Raw genomic sequence first — 17,893 nt, 5'->3', positions numbered from 1 at the left:
AATACATAGCACACTTGATAATAATAATAATAATATACTGCTATTTGTTCTTTTGCATGACATAGGCAGAAACCTTTCTGTTGTGTATGTAAAAACAATCTGCTACTAAATTAGAACATCAATACTGGGAAGGTTACATTAAAACAAGTTACTGTGTATCATGTATCCCTGTATACATCCTTGTGCTGCTCACTCAGAGATCAGATTATAAATTACATCTACAGTCATCCCAGTGGCATCCTACTATCTTTCTTATTGCTGCTTACAAGTATTTCTTTTTTCAAGCTAATGTTTAAAAGTGAATATGTGATTATTTATGTATGTATTTTGGTAATAACTCTTAATTCTTATCATTGTAGTTTTTATGGCTATATTTGGATAGCTTTATCTAACTTGTTATCTTTATGTACGTCAGAGCTGATTCACTGATGGAGGAGTTTTGTGGAACAAGAGCAGAGTAACACCAGCAGCAAACTGTCTACCACAGATAGAGATGAGTCACTTTAACCTGAGAAATTAGATAGGGAGAAAACATAGCATCAAAGAACCACTGATATTATTGTAATGGTCCTCTAACCTCAAAGTGCCTATCAACAGCCAAAATGGGAAGCATATGAGCCAATCAGAGAAGAGCTTTCGGACAGTTTGAGCTGCGTGTTGGTATACATGTACTCAGTATTGTTTCTCTTGCATCCATGAGGGGAATTAGCATGATGTTTGCTCAACACTTTGTGGGAGGAGCTAGATGTTAACCACGTTGATGCTCTGGCTAAAACCGTAAATGAAGCCGTAAATGATATTTCAAATTATTATTTGCATCAGGACATCTTGTTATTTTTAATTAGAAAGTATTATTAAAGTTAATGAAATGTTACAACTGAAAAAAATAGGAAATATTTCAAATCAAATATGTTCTCAGATTGTTGTTACTCTGTCCATCTCTTTTTGCTCAATAGAACCAGACATGCAACATCCCCGACAAACATCCTGATGAGAGTGGGGTGGATTTTACTCAAGGACAGCTGGATCAGCTCAGCTCAGCTGAAGATAAACCACACGTCTGTGACCAGCGTTGGAAGCTTCAGTCATTTATGCAATTTTAATATTCATCTGTATAGCCTGAGTGAAGAAAAACACGACTCTTGTGATGAGTGTGAAAAGAGTTTTACCCAGTCAACAAATCTGAAGACACGGCATACCCACACAAGAGAGAAACCATGCATCTGTCAGTGTGGGAGGCTTTCAGTGACCCATTAAATTTATGACATAATAAGAATTCCTATCAACGTTGTCCCCGAAGCTACATCAGCATTTCCACAAGGACCACAATCTGAAAATTTCAGAAGCATATATGAAGTCTATGAAGCAATAAAAAGCACTTTGTAAGAATGCTCAGTAGTTCTGATTCACTTTTTCTAATGATAGCATTAAACTCAGGTGGAGTTATGGATTTAAAAAAGAAAAATAACTACTACTCTGTGGGATGCTGGGATGCCACCTGGATAGATTTTTACTATCTTTGAGTTTTTGGTGCTGAGGAGTGAGAGCAGGGGTGAGGCATGCCCCTCACAAAATGGTATGGTCACATCAGTGGAGCTGTGGGCAGAAACTACGGGAGGATAAGCAGGTTCTGATCTTATTTTACTCTTATTTTACTCTCATAAGTACATCACTGACAATATAGTAATATTAAATGAATATTAAATTAAGCAGTACTTCCAAAAAAAAGGGAAAAAAAGTTTACTCCCTACTTTACTTGTACAGTTTCATCACCTGTGAGCCCAACATCAAAAGAGTTTTTTGCTCCTTCATCTAGAGATATTAAACTTTTATGTCAAAGCTACTGAGTAGTTCTTAGTAGTATATATTATTAAATGTTATCTTCAAGCACAAACTAGTAACTGTTTTGTTCATCTATGTTTTTGCCACCATCTATTGGTCAATTAGATTTCCTGCAAACCAATTCATATTTTAGAGAAAATCACATATAAGCATTGGTTTAATGTTCAGATGATCAGATTTATTTTGAAATTAGTAGCCAAATCAGGTGGGTGATTTAGAATTTTCAGTCAGGTGCATATTTTTGGATATTGGAAAAAATTTGGAATACCCGGAGAAAAATCCAAAAGAACATAGAGAGAATATTCAAACTCCTCACGGGAAGAAAGAGGATATTAAGAGTGCAGCAGATTGATAAGCAAAAGAGCAGGAAAGGTGAAGAAGAGGTGAGCTTCCAAAATACAAGACAGACGTGAGAGTTAAAAAACAGTAAAAGGGACCATTATGGCACAATGGAAGTAGAAGGCCAGTACTGGTCTTTGTCTCAGAGCTTCTACTTTAAACTGACTTTAAAAACTGAACTAAACATTTTTACTTTTTTTCTTAAGGTTTTACTTCTGTTGCTTAAAAAAATAATTGTGAGACTTTAAGCTTTAGGAAGAAAGTGTTTGACATTTAGTATTCAGTTTACTATAAAATATATAAATTAAATTTTAAAAGGTGCTATTATTGTGCTGTTATCTGTTAGATTGAAAGTCCAGTGTTTTAAGATTCTGGGAACACCACTGCTAACAAAAGCCCTTTACTTCAGGCCTTATTTGAATCCAGATGGATAAGTTATATTAAAAAAATACTTCAATGCAACTTTTGTGAAATGGGGAAAGTGCCACGAAACGTTTTTGTACCAGGCTGGAAACATCTGCGTGTCTTTGAGAACTGAGTTGCTTTTGAAATCAGCTTCAAGTGTTGACGAAACACGTCCATCACTGACGTAAAACGTAAGCACACGGTCCGTGCATCTGGTGGGTGGATGTATGTCCCCGTGGGAAGAAAAAGTCAGCTGAAAAAAGTCGTCACTTTGTCACAGGAGTTATTTAATCCCCATATTTTTATTACTTAATGTAAGCAGACACATTTAATCGGTGCTCCGATTATCTGTACGTTTTCTCATTGAGTAAGCAAAGTTTACGTTTGTTAGCTAGCTAATACATTTGTTTCGAGAAAAATGTCTTTAACAGTTAGCTGACTCTTTTGCATAACCTTAAGTTAGCTGGCTTATCAGCTGATATATCTTTGATATTTTCACGTCTTTATCTTTCTCGTAGGAGGAGATGGCGAAAGGCAAAACGAAGATCAAGAGCAGTGGTAACAGGAGATGCTACTGACACAGATATTTGCTAATTTAGCCGCCGAATATAAATAATTATAAGATTAATTATGGTTTAAAATAAGTTGATTTTGAAAAAAGTTACGAATTTGATTTCAGTCCATTTAAAGGAGTGTGTTGTGTTGTGCTGTGTCCTGTGACTCCTGTCTTGTGCCAGAGAGTGATTACCAGTATTTAAACTGTTGTAAATGACTTGTTGGCCTATAATCTACCAAACATATCTCAACATATCTCTGATGAATGATAAAAAAAAGTCATTTTTGTCCAGAAAGAACATTTCTGCCACAAAGTAGCAATCAGTTTTTGGCAAAGTGACTTTTATATTTATATTTTATATATATACTTTATTTATTATTATTTATAGACAAAACTCTCATTGACATTAATTTTTTTTCCAAGAGATTCTGGCTAAGAGGGAAGCAGGAAATATAACATCATCTATAATGATATTTTATGTGGAGTAAAAGGACTGGATCGATTATTACTGATTAGGTACAATAATGCAGAGTCACAAAACAACAAGCCATTTCTTTGGATAACTATTTTGTAACTCCTGTTACAGAAGGCTAACACAAGATAAATAGTAATAAAGGAAAAACATTTTGGAATAATCCTACTAATAATACATAAATATATATAAGGTATTATATAGTAATTTTACTTGTCTGGCCTACTTGAGATTAAACTTGCTGTACGTGACTTAAGAACTAAAAAGGGTTTGACTCTCCTCTTTGACATAGCACCAACTAAATGTTAATGGTGAGTATATGTAGTGATTCTTCTCCACAGTATTTGATTAATTGAACGGATTGCTTTGTTTTAAGAAGACTTAGCTCCACCCCAGGCTCGGTCACTCAGGTCTAGAAAGAGGGAATGTCCAAGTGATGACATTTCTCTAACCGATGATGTTCAGGCTCCACATCAACAGGTACTTTAGGTGATTGAAACAGAACCTACATTCACATATCATTAAGACAAGCTGCTTGATTCTCTTTGTCTTTTCTTTAACTTCAGGATGCTGAAGAGTATAACTCAGCAGTAGTTTCCACACCACCACAGTGTCCTCAGTCTCTTGCTCAGGAATGTGCTAAGACTACAAATCAGCAGGAAGCAGATCAAGCCTGTGCCACAAAACAGGAAGAAGATGCAGGCTGCTTTACAAATGTGGAACTTCAAGAGCAAGATGCTAACAATCCCAAAAATGATTCTCAGCTGGAAGACCTTCAAGTACTTTCTGAAAATTTCACCAACAAGAGTGGAACAAATGAGGAGGAAATGGATTTAGATGAATGTAACAGATCATTGTATGACACACGCACAGATCAGCTCAAGGTCTTCTTGCCTATCACCAAAGAACATGTCCAGTCCTGCCCGGTTGCTTTGAATGGAAAGGAGAACTCTGATGTGGAGAGCAATCAACACACTGGCCCAGAAGAACCTACCAACGTGTGCTTGGGTGATGTCACAAAGGGGTCGGTAGCAGGATTGCCAGCCAAGAAAAAGCGAAGGATGGGCATGTGTGGCCTGACAGAGAAGGAGCGGAGTCATTTTTTAATGACACAAAAGCGTGAAAACGGGCAAAACAGAGAGGGTAAAGTGGAGAAACCTATTTGCGAGAACACAGCTGAACCTGTGACTGTGGAAGAAAACACATCTTCACTCCCGTTACCATCCTCACCTCCATCCATCCCAGCAGACGGGCAGAACGGGGAGCCGAGAGAGGAAGAGATAAAGCTTCAGCCTAGTCACTGTAAAGGAGATGAAAGGTAAGTGTAATATTACATTTATTACATTTATTACATTTTTCAGAGTTTTACACTGTTTTAGCAACCAGCAGTGTTGGAAAGGAACATTAACACAACTACTGTTACATTAGTTATATTTTACCTAAAAGAGGTTTCACGTAACAGTTTTGCTCATTTAAAATTTAAACACCATGAACTTCAGTTAATGATTAGTTTTAAATACCTTAATTATCAAAATGGAGTTCAGTTTAGACAGTTTTATTTTCCAGAATTGAAAATCACAGGACAAAGAGAAAAATTAAGATTGCAAAGTGCTGTTTTCATTGCGAGTCAAGATGTTAAATAACCGTTTCAGAAGAGGTTTATAAAAATTCAAATGACTTTTTAAAACTGACTTGTATATGTAAAATACAAGAGATACTAATTTGTCATTTCTTTCTTTGAGAACACACAGAGCAGAAAGTGAAGCCTGTGCTGCTGTCAGTCCTTCAGATGGCTCCACCGCTGGTTTCGATTCCGGCTGCTCAGAGGGAAAAGGTAGTGAGCGTGAAGATGGCATAGTTACTGATTCAGAGCAAGCCGGTGACTTAGATCACATTGCAGAAAAAGAAGCAGGGGAGGATTTGGGCAGCCAAAAACTCCAAGAACTCAAAGTTTGTACCAATGAAATTATGGCTGAAGTACCTAAAAATCAAGAGGAAGCTGGCTTAGCAGAAGCAAACTGCAGCTCTGCCATGTCTTTCTGCACAAGTCAAGATGAGAAGACTGTCCACCTGCAGGCTCTCCTTCTGCAGGTGGACAGTGTTACTGGAACAAGAGATGAGAAGGAGGAAGAGATCAGCGGGAATGTGTTCAGTGGTGATGGAGCTGATAAAAATGTCTCCTGTTCACACACCCAAATGGGAGGATTAAACTGTGGCTCTGTGGAAATCTGTGAGAGCGCAGCTACACCCAGTGTCTCAGAGAGGAAAGACAGTGTAAGTAGTGGCGCTAAAACCTAAAACGGAGGGAAGGAACAGACTGTTATGCAACGGAGTATTATTTTGAGAATAATGTCAAAATGTGGCGATTACAGTTGTTGTTTCAAGTCAAACAACTTCCACAGCTCGTATAAGCTCTACAAAATGCCCTGTGTAGATGAGCTAGGGAAACAGCTTGATCAGCTGCCATTGTTTCCCCTCTGTACTGCATGAGGGCGTAGCCATCCATATCGATATACTGTCCATTGCCAGCTATTTAATTTTGCAAGTATGATTTCACTAACTCATCAGCACAAACCATTTTTTAGAGGTTGTAGCAGCCGTGGCACGTCTATGACCTGAAACAACAATTTTAATCTCCACATTTCAACTTTATTCTTCTTCTATTTTAAGGACTAAAGGACTAAATCTTTCTTCTTATTTTGCCCTTTTGTTCCCCTTAATGATTCATTAATGTAGTTTATAATGTCATCACAGTCTTTCACACTTATGCACCACCAGTAAACGCACTGGGCATTAGTGCTGAAACTCTTAATCAGTTATTGATTAAACTGTCTGTAAAATTATAAGTCATTTATGTTAAAAATATCAAGAACAAATGTTTCAATCTTGTGTGTTTCTAGTATATTTATCTGTGTTGATTTACAGTCAGTTTTCCTTATGTTCTCTTTACTTGTGATGTTAATTTGACAAATTAATTATTTTAATATTTAAAAAACTAAACTATGAAATTAATTAACTGAAAATAAGCCCAACATAAAATAGCTACTTAATTAATATCATGTGGAAAGAGCATTTATTGTTTTTGTTTCTTTGTGTTTATAAATACAGTGTGATCCTGATGAACCTGCTGCTGGTCCGTCAGCTGTTCACGCTGATCGCTCGCAGACACTCTCACTCACTGCTGACTCGTTTGGATCTGGGTGCTTAGATTATGTGTCGGACTCCCAGCTGAACACCATCGTTCTGATGTAAGAAATAAGCGAGGAAATACCAGTATATCCGCTGATACACAAAAGACTGCACACACGAGCAGTCGGATGCTTCAGATGTACAAGTCTCTGTATGTGTATCTTTCAACTCTACTGTGCTAATTTTACTCAATATTCAAGAAACTGTTTTAAAAAAATAGTCTCAAATATAAAAAAAAAGACATTTTTAAGAGACAATGCTGTCTTAAAGTTAAAAATGTACTTTGGTCATCTTATGAAATTAACAGACAAGCTTTAACACCTCTATTTTTAAATTATTCCGATGTTTGTGTTTCTGTAGTGAGGATGAGGCGATGCAGAAAGAGGAAGACCCTGATTCCTCAGACTGTGATGAAGATGGTACAGACCTAATCTGCGGACTTATCAGAGAACTCTCCTCTCTAAAGTTAGTACATGCCATTCTTCTTTCAGCTACCAGCGTCTTAGCGTCTCTTCCTATAGGTAACCTTTTGACTTTCACTACCATTAGTCAGTTTAATTGTTTTTATACTCGCCTCCCTGCTGTGATTGGTTGGGGGTAAAGCATGTGTGGTCAACTCTGCCAGCTGTAGATCTCGTCTGGTCAAAGATGAGCAAGCGAAAGTATGTAGATGTGAGAGAGACCGACATTTAAGTGGCAAATTTGCTTGAATAATCCTGCAGCACCTTTAAAGTCCATGACATTTATCTGTTATTACACACCTCTCCCATTCTTTAAACCAGTCACTTAAAAGGCAGTTCTTGCTCTAATTTCTAACTCCAAAATTTCACTAGAGCAACTTTGTAGGTTGCACATGTCCAAAAAAAATGAATGTTTTATCTCCCTTTCTCTTCCAAGCAAGGCAGTTTTCTTCTGATTGGGTGCCCCACACAAAAAAAAAAGCCACAGTTGTGTGCCTGAGATGACCAAAGTAGGGCCATCTACTCTCACTGACATTACACAGAGCCAAGATCAGAAAAACAGTAAACCCTGTTGTGCATCGTCGACATGCACAGCGGGTTGAGGATGGTAAAACAGAATCGCTGACAAAATTAAATATAATAGTGGCTTCTCTCAGCTTCCCAGTAGATGCACCTATGGTACAAATTTGAAGATCGTTGGTGATTTGCAGAGAAGTTGACCTCTGACCTTAAGGTCAAAGTCATTTGGATTTGAACTTGTCTGAGATTTTTACTAGATGCTTCTCTGGGATTTATCTTAAAGTTCTACATCGCCTCATTCTTGAGTTCACAAGCTTAGGTGTCCATGACGCTTGTAGCCCACCCGGCAGGTTGACGGATACAGAGTTAAATTGTCATGAATGAAAAATAATGTCCTCCATCTTTCTTCTAGTCGGAGAGTCATGGCTGCTCATCGAGAGCTGGAGAGTCTGCGCCGTAGCAGTAAAAGTTCAAGGAGCTCAACTCGTTAAGAGAGTTGTTTCAGGTTTCTTCAGTCCTTATTTTACTGCTGCCCCAGTGGTTCACTGGTAAAGAACATGTTTTAAAGTGTTTACTGTTCTGGAGTTAACTGCAGCTCAGTTTTGTTTTGCTTTTTTAGTTTAATGACTCATTCCACTTCTTCCCAAATAAAGATGGATGTTTATTACATGCGTCTTGTCATTGGTGATTTAGTCACATTAATTTGAACATGGCTCATTTAAAATGTCAAAAAAAAAAAAAAAAAAAAATTTTCAAAATTGAAAAATGACAACATAGAATGCAAATAAACTTAACCAATTTAGTTATTTATAACTTTTTAGCACACAAGAATATCCACAGAGAAATTTTCAGACTTTTTCCACAAAGGCAGAAGAGTTACAACGGCGTTAACATTTTTAGAAAAGCCACAATTACAGTTTTCAAAATAAAATAATCTATCCTCAAGAACAGAGGCCTACTTGCACACAGAAACAAGAACAAGTCACTCATTTTTAAAAAATTTAAAATGCTGACATGGTCACATAATGCTTTACCTGTTTTAGTAGAGTTATTAATGATGACTGCATCTCTTATAATGTTTGACAGTGTTATAATCCTTCAATGCATGGACAGGAAATATGAAACGATATCAGCTGGCCACGTTTTAAAAGTATGTAAAAGAAACATACAGTAATTTTTTGAAACATGTCTCCTCCCAAACATAAAATCTGGCAGTCGTTCTTGAAAGTGCCTCTCAAATCCAAACACCAAACAGCTGAGGTATTTTAGGCTGGCAGGACCAGCTGCAAAGAAACTCTAATCAGCTACACAGCAAACGAACCAAAGCATGCAAATGAAAAGCACACAAAAGCAAAACCACACTAGTGCTAAAATAAATACACAAATAGAAAAAATAAAGTCACACTAAACGAAACGAGGGTCCTGCCTTCTGTGTAGTGTCTTATTGTCCCTTGCCACCTGCTGGTTCAGCGTCTGGACTTGGCGTACACGGAGCTGTATGCGCTGTCCACTTTGGGGCAGAAGCGCTTGGTGTGAGCCTTGGCCCCCGTGGCTCCACACAGAGGACACACGTACTGGCGCAGATAGGGACACAAAACATCTCCTTCTTGGTTCTTCAGCCAATGGGATCCGTAGACCAGCTCAGACTCTCCGTTGTGTTTACAAAAGCTGCAGAACATGCGCTCAGGAGTGGGTAAGACTGCCTCAGGTGTTTTGAAACGACTCGTCTTCTTTCGATCTTTTGGCCCCCGGGAGCCCGGCGGGTTTTGCATCACTTTCACATCAATTGCGTTTGGTGCATACGCCACACCATCCACTGGATCCGTGCGAGCAGGGGAACGCATTAGTGCACATTCGCGGGAGCAGGGATCCGGCGCGCTCTCTGCTCCGAGGCCACCTTGGCGAGCTGCGTTATTGCGCACAGATACCATAGCTTGACTCATGTCGTCACACTCCGTGTGATGAGCTTTGGACACAGGCTGGGAGGACTCGGAGACGGTGCTGCGACCCAGGATATCTCGAATTGTATCACACAGTCCCATGTAGTCTCGCCAGGGCTGGAAACTTTTGCTGTCGGACTCCATGACGCGTGGCAGGTGATGAAGGAATCCCCAAACCATTCCGTTCATTCTAGCTCCAGTCCGGCGATGTTTTCGGCCCCTTCGGGAAGATGACCCAGTTTTTTTACTTGAAACAAACACCAGCAGACAAAACAGCTCGCGTTGCGCACAGAATTTACGAGTAGTAATTGAGCACAAGGTGTGACCTCACCAACAGCGCAGCAGCCAGTCACGTGAGCACGTGCCCAATGCGTGCGGCCAATTAAAGTGAATTTCCTCCAAATGTTTGCGCAGCCCTTGTCGAGGGTTAATGGGTACATAGATTTCATTTTCTGTACGTAAACATATTCAACATGCTTCAATGTCAAATTATATGTGTCAGTATACAAACTTTTTTATTATTGGAATAAACATTAAAATAAATAAATTCTATTTTATTTCGATAATGACTGAAAAGTCGAAGCGCCAGAAATACATAAATCATTCTATATATGTAGACACCTTCTCAGTGCCCATCTTAGTCCAGTTGAACTACTATTCAGAAATTTTGGATTATACCCCCCCCCCCCCAAAAAAAAGTTATGAATTTGCTGAGCTTCACTTGATTCAAATAAGTTAAACCAGTGATAAAGGCCAATGGCATCTTAAAGAACCTCATGGTATCACCCTTTAGTTATGCAGCTATAGTCTCAGACTGCTGTGAGACCTCCCATGATGAACTTTCCACCACTCCTTTTCACTCCCATTGTTAATATGCCACTATTGCATGCTAACTTATGTACTCTCTCCTGTTTGAATTTGGTCCCCTTTTGTCATGCAAAGTCTCTATGCTCCTTTTACCCTTGTGTTGTCCTCGGGATTCCCATATACTTGTTTGCCATTCACCTACGGGTCGTTTTTGACCTGAGGACAACACAAGGGTTTAACAAGTCATAGCAGATGGCTGCCTGACCTGGTCCAGATCCTGGGTCGTCATCCTGTTAAAAGGGAGATCTTCCACTCTGCTGTTGCAAAGTGTTGTTCACAGCAGGGAATTACAGTTCACTAAATTCTTGAGGTTCTCTCTAAAATATAGTGCAAGTCTACTGACAACTTTAGATCACAGCAAACAGCACTGCATCCACATGAAAAAAGAAAAAGAAAAAACAGTGGAGATAAATAAAATTCAATATTTATTGTCAATTCTAAAAAGGGGAAATTGAGTTTCTGTTGAATAAAATTGCATTAAAATGACCAATCTAAATGTGGAGCATGGGGCGTGTGCCCAATCCTGTCTGCTCCAGCGTCCCATGTTTCCAAGTGCTGATCAACATCTCTGGATCTACACAATACAGAAACAAAATTTAAAATAAGCAGCACTTTCATAAAGTCAGGAGGAAAAGAGTTTGCAGTAAATACAGAAGTTGTATCTGTTTTCATGTCACAACCCCCCACCACCCAAAAAATACTTTGTTAAATAATTATTGCATGAAAGGAGTGCAGGAGAGAACTGAAGAGTCATATCAATCCACCTGCAGTTGTATGGTAGATTGAGGGAAGAGTAGAGCTCAGGAGTGCTGGGAGTTTGGACTCTGCCTCTTCCCTGATGTAATCCAGCAACGGCAGCGGTCCCTGACTCAGAGGTTGATGGAGTAAGGGGAAGACAGCCAGATATGTTTGTGGGTCCCAAACCTGACAGACCTGGAGTCAAACATGTGTGTGACTTCAAAGCATTTGACGTAAATTATTTAAACCTATTAAAACGACTTCACTCACTGAGAGCAGTGCTCTCTTCTGTTGTTGTTTGGCGCTCCTTTGTTAAACAGAGGTGAGTCACACAGATATTGCTGCTTGAGAAGAGAGGCTCTCTGTTGCTCAAAATCACAGCGCTGCAGACAAGACATTAAAACAAAGCAGAAAAACAAGTTGCATAAGAGAACCACTCGAAAATGTACAATCCTCCAGTGTGATGGTGTCCTGATAAACTATTTTTTTTGACAAACCTTATTAGGGAACTATCAGAACTGACAGCAAATGACATTTATATAACCCTTTATAAATGAGTCTGCCTTATTTTCTTCAAACCTCACGGCTCAGTCGAATGGCGGCATCAGTGAACGACTGACGTTCCCTTTCAAAAGTCCTCCTCATATGATGGAACTCTGCCCAGCGCACCTGAAGACGTTCCCACTCTTCCAAAAAGTAGCTATCAGTAAGTTCGGAGGGGATGGGTGAAGCAAGGGTATCCTTCACAAAGAAATGAGGGGAAAAAAGTCTGAGACTAGCAAAAGTTTACAAGACAAAGAATGTTAACTCATATTAGAGGGCAATACCTGCAGCATTTGCTGCTGCAATCTGACAAGATGTTGACTCTCTTTCAGTTCAGCTTCCAGCTGAGCCAGAAGCTTTTCTTGGTCAGTACCAGCAGTAGTCTGACCTGCATGAACACTGTAATTCTTAAAAGTTTTCCAGTCAACACTCGATACAGTCTTCTTTGACCCAACAATATTTCACAGATTGTTTTAAAGTGTGTTTGAAAGAGGTTTACCTTCAAACATGATGCCCGGTAGTAGCCTCTGCACTTTCCTCCAACTCTGAACAACCCCGCCTGTCACATGTTCTCCAAGTGCTTCCTCAGCTTGATCCAACCTTTTATCTCCATCCTGGGCCATATCCATCGACTCTGACAGGGTCTTACATCAAAGTTTAGATCGATTTATTGGGATTGGGAAGAAGACTCTAATGTTAAAAATATTCAAAAGCTTTGAAAGTGTATTTATTATCTTGACATTATTTTAGTAGCTATTCCAGAACTTTAAACTTTACATGGTCTTCATCAGCAAATGTAATTTGTGGTTTAAGGCAGCAGATTTATGAATATATGATCAGTCACTATAAGGTTCATTAGTGTATCATTCCAAATGTTTGCAGCAGCAGGGATTGAAACTCTAAAAGGATCTTGTGGTGGGATTGAGTTTTCATTTGACTGTTTTTGGATCAGTTCATTCAACATAACTTATTCAGCATCTCTGGTGTTAGTTAAGCCTTTGCCCACCTGCTCCATGTCGACTCTGAGTGCATGAAGTAAAGTGGTGAGGCTGTGACGCAGCTTCATCGCCTCCCTGAGCTCTGCTTCTCTTCGCTCCAGCATCAGACGCAGTGCTGCCTCTTCTCGTCTACAAGTTGGAGAGAGCAAGTCAAGATTAGGAAGAGCAATTTGATGAGAGTCCAAGATCAGAAAATGCATGAAAATAACCAGCTAACGTACTTCGCAGTAGATCTGAATGATTTAATTGGCTGTTCTTTTTTGCCCCGGCTTCCAGGTGGAAAGTTTAGCACCTCTATGGCTGGATAGAAAAATATAACGGGTTGAAAGCTACAGGATGTGAGAAATATTTAAGAGGTAAGCAAACTGCTGGGGTTAATCTCACCTGGTCCTTTCTCTCCATGTCTGTCAGTCATCTGTGACAGTCGCTCCTTCAGTCTGTTGGTCTGCAGTTCTCGCCGTCGCAGCTCCGCTTCCTGCTGGTTACATTGGAGCTGCAGATGGCCGCACTGACAAGTGGAAAGATATAGTTTAGGAATTGGAAATGAATATGAAGGCATTCATTTAGAAAACCCTCACACATGCTTTCATCTTACTTTGACCCGCTCACATCTCAGCATGTCCTGAAGCCTGGCCACATGCTCATCCATCTCTTTTAGCTGCTCCTAGAGGGAAAGAGTTCACCTTGTCTCCTTAATCTGAAACACAAATCTGTGCTCTTAAATTTATTGTAACACACCCTCAGTGAGTCTCCTTGTTCCTCCCTATCAGCCCACCAGGAGGCGCTTTGGGGGTGCACATTTAGAGGGTTGAGACTGGGATCCCTAAACAGATGAGAGTCTGCAGGAGAAACACAAAAAAGCAAGTAGGTGGAGATAAGGTGAAATATGAATACAAATATGTCTTCTTTTTTTAAAAAAAATCTGTGGTCTGGTAGCTTAGATAATGTTCTTTCAAGTGAAAGGATGTCATTACCTGAGTACTCCTGTCTGTCGTCTTTTCTTTGCACAAACCTGGAAGCCATCTGGCTGCAGTATACGTATAATAGCAAAAGGTAGATGTTTTTACAATTCTAATTGATGTGCACAACATCTAGGAAACGCGGCTATATATAACTTTACAAAGGCTCTCACCTGAGCAGCAAAACCTCCTCAGGTGAGTCCAGCCTGTGTTCACAGGTGATGGCACTTTTGTTAATTATCACTGACAATGATGAATGAGGAGACTGCAGCTTTAGACCATTATTCAATCAAACTACTTATTATAAAAGAAATTCCACTACTACTTCTCAAATTGTTGCTGTGGAGATTGAACAGCACAAGATTCCTGGGGGTGCATGTGACCGACAACCTCCTCCAGTGTCAAAGCTCACCAGCACCTGCACTTCCTACAGAGGCTAAAAAAGACTCATCCCAACCCATCGGGCTTCACCACTTTCTACAGAGTCACCGCAGAGAGTGTTGCATTCGTCTGCAACATGAGAGTAGCAGTGTCTCAGAAAGAACGGCACTGACAAGATTATCGGGGTCTCACTGCCACCATCTGGGGATCTGGCAAAGGAACGCTGCCCTTCATGGGCAAAAAGGATCGTGACGGTCATCACTCACCCGGTCACTGGCCGTTTTCCCTCCTGCCTTCAGGCAAAAGGTATCGCAGTATAATGTGAATTTACCCAACTGCCATCAGACTGGTAAATTCATAATGTACATCATAAATGGATGTAGTACAATAACCTAAGCACGACTTAGCTTTTTCAGGTTTCTTATATAAATGTAATGTTTTTTGACAGCTGCACTAGAGCATTTTTACATGGTCCCCTTTTTGTTTTTCTGTGTTCATAATTTCGTTCAGCAATGCATCTGTAACGTATCGACTGAATGCCAATAAAGAAATCCAGATGGGTTTTTTTCCCGTTTAATGTCAAATTAAAAGCAGTACCTCGAACAAGAGCAGCAGCGATAATTTGAGACGTCTTTGCAGTGTCACACTGCTGTAAGTCACAGTGTTCGTCATCTGTCCCGTGACTTTGAGCTTGGTGCTGTATTTTGTTTTCAAATGCATGAATAGAACAAATGCAGCACATTATCAACATTTATTTTATTGTTTTTTTTTTTATGAAGACACTGCCGTTATCAGTATATTTTTCTTGATTTATAGAGGTGACACATGACATACTGATGCTGGTGAGATCCTGGAGATTTATGACATGTGGGCAGACACTTACTAGTGCACAAAAGTTTGTGTTAATGTAGAAACATGCCACTTGCATACAAGACAGATGGTCACTGGAACTGAGTCAGTGCATGCCTACCCTAAATATTCATTTAAAAATCATAAATGATTTCATATTCAGCTGTTCAGATGGCTTTAATATCAGATTAAAAAAGTGAAACCACGTTTCAAAATGACATCAAACTTTTGAGCATCACACTTGATGCAGTTCTCTGTTCCTCAGATGCACTTTACACAATATATGATCTGGAAAATGTTGATGTTTGCATATCCTTCAGTCTTTTCACTTTGACTATAAAACACCTGAGACTGAACCTTCTGACCTGCTAATGTGCGAGTCGTAAAATAAGTCAAAAAAGTGACACTTCATAATAATCATTTTCTTATGCTATCTGTGCAAAGGATTAACATTTCCTTAAAAAAAAAGAAAAAAAAAAGCATAGCATACAGATTTTCAGTGTTCAAAAAAAAATAAATTTTTAATTTAGTTTCTTTTGAAGGCTTCCCACAAAAGCAACGTTTATAAAGATACAGACTAACAGCAGTGAAGGTTTCGGTTGATAGTAAAATGATTCCAGTGTGGAAAACAACTATTGCAACAAGTCATTGCAGTAGATTCATTAAATACAAACATTATCAGAAATATGTTTCTAATGTGATATACATTCAATTTCTGCCACTATCCAAATTGTGTAAGGCCATAATGTGTTTTTAAATTAAAGACAGGTACAGATACAGGCAGGTAAAAGCACGTCTAATGGGCTCTTACATACATACAGAAAACAGCGGGACAAAATGTTAATGAACAATCACATGCCCTAAAGCGAGAGGTTAAAAGTGTCGTAAATCAGATTATTAGAAACACCTTTTACATAATCACAAATACATGAGCAGTTTCTTTTGGCCACATATAGAGTTAGTCCTGTGTCTGTAGTGTTAATGTCTGTGCTTTGTAATGACACACTTGGCATGGATAACAACATGTTCCTATTGCTGAGCAGCACCTGCTTTAAATTAATGATTGATTGTACTTCCACGTGTTACGCAGAATACAAGAGGAAGTTACACTTGCACTGGCCGTTAAACATGGGCTGAATTTCACTGACTGGAAAGAGACACTGTTCAGTCAGTAAATGGAGAGTGGACATGTTAAGTACTAGGTAAACCCAGAGCGGCTTAATCATTAGTCAAGTTAGTGTCAGGAACAACTTTTTTTTTTTAAACATGTAGAGTTTAGACCTGCTTTTATGTAACAGATTGGAGTTATGAAGCCATTAGTTTGGCAAACAAGTGGAATAACTGCCCCCCATAATCCCTCCTCCCCTCTCCCAAAACCCCGACCCCTGTGTGCATCATCCCAAGAGGTGTTGCAGGTAGATCTACAGCGGCAACAACTAGAAGTGAAGAAAGCCTTCAAAGAACAGATCCAGAAATCCTCCGCGTCTCCTTCCGCTACACACAAAAAAAAACAGAAACATGGAAAAAAAGAGTTAAGCTGCAGGCCAAAATGACAAAAATCAGTAAATCAATAAAACACATCTGATGACATCTAATGCATGCTAAAACTCTGAGTTTGTGTTATGAAGGTGGTTCACTCGGTACCAAGGTACATCACCATGGTAACTTATGCTGCAGAATAAACCTGCTCCAGATGAGTGCATGTTTGAAATTTGAGATAAAAAAGGTATGAAATCACTGCCTACGGACCAACCAGTTCTACAGAGAACAGCTTCAGCATTCCTAGAATATCACTCAGACCTCCGTGTGTAGACAGTAGGAGGACCAAAAGTTGTTTTGTTTTTTAAATCATCATCTAAAGTCTTTTGTCTTTCTCTAATGAACATCAATAATAAATCCATACATACAATAAATATTCTTAGAACCATCTTTATTTCTCCCCCCCCCCCCACTTGTTGGCTGCAAACAATTTGAAAAACTTTTCATTGTTCTAAAAGCCTTAATGCTCGCTCCTAAACCAGAGCACTGGTTTGTATGTTTTATTCTTTACTCTGGCTGCAGCTGAAAGGATGAACTAAAACAACAACTATTATAATCTGTAAGATTCTCTTACCAAGTCTTAATACCACATTATGTGTAATGTTATATTGTTGCTTTATTTACACAGTCATCTTTTGTTTTATTGCCAACTTTCCTTTTTGACTTCAAATAGGCCAATCTTTATTAACAAAGTAGGTCTATTCTGGTCTTACTTACAAAAGTGCTTAAACAAATTACTAAACAAGTGGACACGCACTCAGCTGCTCTCAGTTTGTATTATGTGTGTAACCTTCATATTTTTCTAATATCACGGTTTTATCCTTGCAAAATCAGCCACTCTGCTGCTAAACAGACTTATTTGTGTTTGTTATCTTTTGTGTCAACACGCTCCATGTGACCTCTCAGCCTGACTGATGATGTTAGGGTAAATGAAGCCAGATAACAGAAAGATCACAGAGGAGAGCAATGACAACACCACTGTTGGTTTTTCTCGGAAACATTAAGGTCAGGAAAATTCCTAATTGTTTATATAGTCAACTCACATTCAGCTGTCAAACACATGCATATCTGACCAGGCCACACAGCATTAGGGTTTTTGCTGTTTAGTGGAATACGTTTTAGCCCAAGCCAAAAGAAAAACACGAGTACTTGGATATAATATTTTGTTCTTACCAGTGTTTTGCTTAAAGCACATTTTTGTTTTTCAAAATGTTAGAAATAACACAAAAACACAAGTTTTTGTCAATTGCTTCCTTTTGTGTAACACAAAAGCACACACACTGTTGTAACACACAA

At 39.0% G+C, this 17,893-nt stretch overlaps 3 protein-coding genes across 10 annotated transcripts; 1 reads left to right on the top strand and 2 right to left on the bottom strand.

Annotated features, from left to right (window-relative positions):
• The first annotated feature begins 2,784 nt into the window (after window positions 1-2,784).
• On the top strand, window positions 2,785-8,430 carry LOC308395176 (uncharacterized protein). Of its 8 annotated transcripts, XM_080879898.1 has the most exons (8): window positions 2,785-2,900; window positions 3,105-3,144; window positions 3,991-4,094; window positions 4,181-4,932; window positions 5,357-5,888; window positions 6,723-6,862; window positions 7,164-7,268; window positions 8,196-8,430. In XM_080879898.1, exons 2-8 carry the CDS (start codon window positions 3,111-3,113, stop codon window positions 8,272-8,274), a joined length of 1,746 nt encoding a protein of 581 aa, XP_080736024.1. In that variant the 5' UTR covers window positions 2,785-2,900; window positions 3,105-3,110; the 3' UTR covers window positions 8,275-8,430. The 8 variants fall into 8 exon arrangements, with proteins under 8 accessions (XP_080736024.1, XP_080736020.1, XP_080736023.1 ...); XM_080879894.1 differs by having other exon boundaries at window positions 3,994-4,094; window positions 7,164-8,430; XM_080879897.1 differs by having other exon boundaries at window positions 5,366-5,888; window positions 7,164-8,430.
• An 84-nt stretch (window positions 8,431-8,514) lies between these two features.
• nanos3 (nanos homolog 3) lies at window positions 8,515-10,190 on the bottom strand. The gene has a single exon (XM_080879899.1). It carries the CDS (start codon window positions 9,910-9,912, stop codon window positions 9,250-9,252), a length of 663 nt encoding a protein of 220 aa, XP_080736025.1. The 5' UTR covers window positions 9,913-10,190; the 3' UTR covers window positions 8,515-9,249.
• Window positions 10,191-10,850: 660 nt separating this feature from the next.
• On the bottom strand, window positions 10,851-16,552 carry LOC308395579 (afadin- and alpha-actinin-binding protein). The gene is given in 13 exon segments (XM_080880496.1): window positions 10,851-11,164; window positions 11,355-11,523; window positions 11,599-11,609; window positions 11,611-11,711; window positions 11,908-12,069; window positions 12,156-12,259; window positions 12,371-12,515; window positions 12,878-12,998; window positions 13,091-13,169; window positions 13,254-13,377; window positions 13,465-13,533; window positions 13,608-13,708; window positions 13,844-16,552. Coding segments are annotated over 13 exon segments (1,332 nt in total). The 5' UTR covers window positions 13,893-16,552; the 3' UTR covers window positions 10,851-11,067.
• Window positions 16,553-17,893: the final 1,341 nt, after the last annotated feature.

The sequence above is a fragment of the Rhamphochromis sp. 'chilingali' genome (genome assembly GCF_963969265.1).
Source record: "Rhamphochromis sp. 'chilingali' genome assembly, chromosome: 4".
NCBI classification, from domain to species: domain Eukaryota; kingdom Metazoa; phylum Chordata; class Actinopteri; order Cichliformes; family Cichlidae; genus Rhamphochromis; species Rhamphochromis sp. 'chilingali'.
Note: the sequence above shows the minus strand (reverse complement) of the source record. Positions and strands in the feature narration are given on the sequence as shown.

Excerpts from the sequence above, each read along its gene's own strand:
- LOC308395176 (XM_080879891.1), top strand. The coding sequence starts at position 3,111 with ATGGCGAAAGGCAAAACGAAGATCAAGAGCAGTG. Across the intron at positions 4,933-5,356 it reads CACTGTAAAGGAGATGAAAG|AACACACAGAGCAGAAAGTG; the intron begins GTAAGTGTAATA and ends TCTTTCTTTGAG. Across the intron at positions 6,863-7,163 it reads CTGAACACCATCGTTCTGAT|TGAGGATGAGGCGATGCAGA; the intron begins GTAAGAAATAAG and ends GTGTTTCTGTAG.
- nanos3 (XM_080879899.1), bottom strand. The coding sequence starts at position 9,912 with ATGAACGGAATGGTTTGGGGATTCCTTCATCACCTGCCACGCGTCATG.